The following is a 4,676-nucleotide window of genomic DNA, read 5'->3' as shown; positions in this document are numbered from 1 at the left end:
AAGTCGAAATGATACCGAGTCCATTCTTGCCGATTTATGTATCCCAATAGCTCATGGCAAAATTGGCGGCACAGAGTTGAGCCTGTGAGAAACCCAGGAACTCAGAACTGCGCAAAAACACTGTCCATACCCGACAACAACAAAAATGGTCAACAAATACGAGTATTCTGAGATTATTTCGGACTGTCGACTTCCTATTCTGTGAAGAGATTGATTCCAGAAAAAAGAAGACCCTAAAATGGATGGGAAAATATGAAATAGGAAATGAAAGGCCCAACCGAGGTGGATCAGTATCTGGTCTGACTTCCTAGGGGCTCTTCCGACTGCGCCTCTTTTATCTCCTGCTTTAGGTTCTCGGATTGCAGGGTTTTCGCAGCTCATGATTGTGTGTGAACCATTTTTTGCAAGATTCGACCCAGATTTTAGACTTTTCCACAAAATCGACTACTACGAAAGTGGAAATTGCATGAATTTCCAATCATATTCCGATAGAGATCCTGCCACGACCACTTCCACCACCTCAAAGAAGTGGAAAATGGAACATATCACAAGCGAGGATACCCTATTCATGGAAATCCCTCTTGAGACATCTGGTCGGCCGGAACCGATCTCAAACCAAATTTTGTATCCAGACTTCTGCCACATTTTAAAATTTAGCACCACACGGGCGGCACAACCCGTTTTATGCTTTTTTAAATAGACGCTTTAGGAGGTAAGGGTTTTTTCCTGGTAGATTGGTCAATTCACCCACTGTGCACTGTGCGCCCCCTGGCGGATAGAGCTCCAGGACTCCAGGTTCCATTTATTACCGCCAGGGTATTCATATATGTCCAATAAAAACTATCGGCTAGATGGCGCCATACCAGTTATCTTTTTGGCGGGTCGGCTGTACGCTTGAGTTGTATTAATATTATATGAATTATTATTTCGATTTAACTCAAGCTTTGTTTATCGTCGAAGTCAGAGATCAAGATGCCAGAACGCTAGAAATAGTCGCTGGTGTTACCACACAGCGAACGACTCTAAGATCAGTGTTGTTTAGGGGCTGCGATCCGGGCTCCCACAGTACTCCCCATACAAAAGTTAAAAATCTTTAGTTTTGTCTTTTCTTCTCATATGTCCGTAATGAGACATTTGATAGCTGATCGTCAGAAGAACTGGTCTCGGGATTTGCCATAAATGCTAGCCTGTCGACTGAAATAGCCGTCTCTTTTCCATTAATGCGGATCGTGAAGGCCCGGTCTGATGACTTGGATGCAATCGGGTATGGTCCTGTGTACGGCGGCTCCAAGGGTTTTTGTACAGCATCAGTCCGAACAAAAACATGAGAACAATTGTGAAAATCCTTAAGCAGGAAGAGTTTGGGCTTGGTGGGAAGCGAAGCTGAAGTTGGCTTTACCACCTGCATTTTTTTCCTGAACTGGCTGGCAAAGTCGAGTGGTTCCGACGGCACATCAATCTTGAAGCACGTGCGGAGGCCCAACATGACGGTTGGAAGCAGCTTGATCCATGGTACATCCGGTTGGCACATCAAGGAGACTTTCATGGACCTGGACCAACGCTCGATCATGCCATTTGACTGGGGGTGGTATGGCGTCGTGTGTCATATTGCTTCACATATGGTCTCTGCAGTCATATCCTTCAACGGCTCTGACTCCGGCCAGCGGGAAAAAGGTCAATCATTGTCAGACAATATCTGTATCCGTCAAACAAGGGCATCACAACGATGTCTAAATGTATGTGTTCCATCGGGGACGGTGATCTTATGGATTTGTGCTTATGGATTTTGGCTCGTTGGCACGGAAGGCAATTCCTCGACCACTCCAGAACGTTCTTACGATTTACGGCCAAACGTACTTTCGAGAGATTTGTTTGAGAGTTGAAGTGTAATTCGCAATAAATATGCAGCCAAACCAGTCCGGAGACCAACTCAGTGTCAGGCAGTGGCCGATAAGGATGAGCTTGCCGGAATGCCGGGTCCATGGTTTCCCCAGTACTTCGACACGCCCCCTCAGGGGCTGATTGTGGTGCATTCGGTGAGGGATTCGTCACCACATCCGTGCCACGGATAAGACTGGTATTTAATTAAAATTTCTGGAAGTTGACATGAAAGATAGCTGTTTGACTAATATTCGAGGAAAATTAGCATTCAAATTACTGAGAGAACTAGGCATGCATGTAAAATACAATACCACTACAATTACTCATTACTAGAAAGGTGTGTAAGAGGAAGAGAATTAGTGGTGGATATAATATGGTAGAGGGAATTATAATCCGAGCATATGGCCCTAAACGGTTCATGCAAGGAATAATTCGATCTACAAAGTGGAAGGAACAACGGTATAAAATTTCTAGTAAGTCTAATACGAATCGTGAACTTTATGCGGCTCAACAGATCAGGGCTGTCTATGTCACCCCTGATCAAGTTGTGCATAAAAATCACACCAAGCATTTTTCTACGGTTAACTAAGGATGGGAGGTTTACTAATAGCAGTTTACTAGAGTAAGATGGGAGCCTCACACCTTCATCACAGTTAAGGTCCCGCAGAGCAAAGAGTAAAAAGTTTTTCTGTACTGATTCTACTACTTTGTACTGAGGGCACCATACACAGGAGTCGTATTCCAAGATCGGACGAACGTATAGAGGTATAGAGGACGAGGTATAGAGAGTCTTTGTTATATAGGGGTCGTCAAATTCCTTTGACCACCTCTTTATAAACCCAATCACGCTCATGGCCTTATTTACCATGGTAGAAATGTGTTCGGAAAACTTTAACTTGGGGTCTAACCTAACACCCAGATCATCCACTAGGGTAATTCTCTCAAGAGAACCACCAAATAGGGTATAGGGAGCCAACAAGAAAAATGAACAATGAAATTTCATAACCATGACTGAAACATGACAAAAACCATGACAAAATCCCTAATGAGGCTATTAAGCTTCGAAAGCTCGGCTTTACGAAAGCAGCGTTCAGGTAGCCTACGTACGCCAGGTAATTCCCATTGATGGAAGCTGCCGGTGGGGCAATGTTAATACTTGCACAGCTTCATATTTGTGTGTGTGTCCATCACAAGGTAGGTCCAACATTAATTTTTGCTCAAAACAAAGCCATTTTAGACCTTCACAACCTTTGCATTCACAATTTGTTACTCCAATTTCTTGAAAAAATATGTAGACTTACATAGCTAATATAAAGCGAAATTCCCTCAGCTGGAAGCTGCAGTTGAAGCAATATTAATGCCGGAAGAAATGTACCACTTTAATGAGGTAGGGGATAGATTCTAATTAACTTTAATGAATATTCAGTTGGTCGTTGATAGGATTGGTCATTCTTAATTACATAAAGAGTCTAAATCTCTAGTGCTTCTACCCATCCGCCCAACACATGGAATACAGTCCACTCTCCGAAAACCCTCGTTGAGGGCTTTAAATGATTCGAAGATAAGGTTTCTGTTTTGTTGAACAGATAGTATCTTTCTGGCGAAATGTATCTCCGACTAAGATGCCATTCAGATAAGTCCCAATCTCAAGGACTTATTGCCGTGATAGCATATTGAAAAGTAGTTTTCCTGGAAGGTTGAGAACCTTTTTTAGCAACTTTCGGTTGTTATGAACAACCGCTGCTTCTGCCGTGAGTCAGTAATCTTATCTAGTCGGGGGCTTTCTTCGCTTTTGATTTCTTTTTATTTTGCTTTTTTGCAAGACCTCGCCAAAGGTCTGCCCGACCGCCCCCTGCCCCACCGGAAAGATAAGCTGGCCCTGTTGAAAAAGTTAATTAAAGACGGAACTCTCTGTAATCACGGTGTTGCTCACGGCAGCTGAGTGGCTGTGCTGTGCCTGTTGTCGGTGGGCAATACGATTGTGTGTATATAAGGCAGGGCGTCCCTACAGCTGACACCACATCTGCCTAGAACGCTCAACAGTAACCATGAAGTTCCTCCTCAGTCTCACCATCCTCGTCGCCGCGATCTTCGTGGTGTACGGTTCCAGCGCCAGCTGGGGACGCCGCAACAGCAACGACTATCTGCTCTCCCGCCAGGTGGAGGTCCGCAGTCCCATTAAGAACAACTACTGGAACGTCAACGTCGACTTCCCACGTGCTGTATGTACTCGTACTCCTAGTTGAAGTGCTTGAAGTGCTGAAGGCGGAACACATTACTAATTTGATTCCCCATCGATTGCAGGGCACCGTCAACTACTACAACATCTCCGCCATCTTCGTGTACGATAACTTCAAGAACACCTCTGGGGCCGCTCCCGCCCTGTGGTCTGGCGGACCAGGCTTCCGCTTCGCTCAGATCAACCTCCGCAGCCAGGTGAACCGTGGCCTCAACTCCACCATCGAGATCTATGGACGCTAATCCGAGGATGCAATAGAACCGAATAAATTTTAATAGAAACTGAAAAAAGACCGAAAGTGTTCTTCGACTGGATGTTCTCATAATTTGGTATCGATCTTCCAACATACTCTTTGGCTAGAAGGCACACATACACGCCCCCCAGACTTCTGCCACGTTTCAAAATTTAGCACCGCACGGGCGGCAAAACCCGTTATATGCTTTTTTATATAGACGATTTAGGAGGTAAATGTTTTTTCCTGGTCAATTCGCCCACTGTGCACTGTGCGCCCCCTGGCGGATAGAGCGAGATATAACTGTCTCCAGGTTCCATTTAT

The 4,676-nt window shown here is 44.8% G+C and overlaps 1 protein-coding gene across 1 annotated transcript; it reads left to right on the top strand.

Moving 5' to 3' along the window:
* The first annotated feature begins 3,892 nt into the window (after positions 1 to 3,892).
* Positions 3,893 to 4,410, top strand: LOC117183714 (probable salivary secreted peptide). The gene is made up of 2 exons (XM_033378595.1): positions 3,893 to 4,103; positions 4,186 to 4,410. Exons 1-2 carry the CDS (start codon positions 3,930 to 3,932, stop codon positions 4,360 to 4,362), a joined length of 351 nt encoding a protein of 116 aa, XP_033234486.1. The 5' UTR covers positions 3,893 to 3,929; the 3' UTR covers positions 4,363 to 4,410.
* Positions 4,411 to 4,676: the final 266 nt, after the last annotated feature.

Source organism: Drosophila pseudoobscura, chromosome 3, assembly GCF_009870125.1.
Source record: "Drosophila pseudoobscura strain MV-25-SWS-2005 chromosome 3, UCI_Dpse_MV25, whole genome shotgun sequence".
Classification (NCBI taxonomy): Eukaryota; Metazoa; Arthropoda; class Insecta; order Diptera; family Drosophilidae; genus Drosophila; species Drosophila pseudoobscura.
Note: the sequence above shows the minus strand (reverse complement) of the source record. Positions and strands in the feature narration are given on the sequence as shown.

Coding starts and splice junctions, on each gene's coding strand:
- LOC117183714 (XM_033378595.1), top strand. CDS start 3,930: ATGAAGTTCCTCCTCAGTCTCACCATCCTCGTCGCCGCGATCTTCGTG. Junction 4,104..4,185: donor ACGTCGACTTCCCACGTGCT/GTATGTACTCGT, acceptor CATCGATTGCAG/GGCACCGTCAACTACTACAA.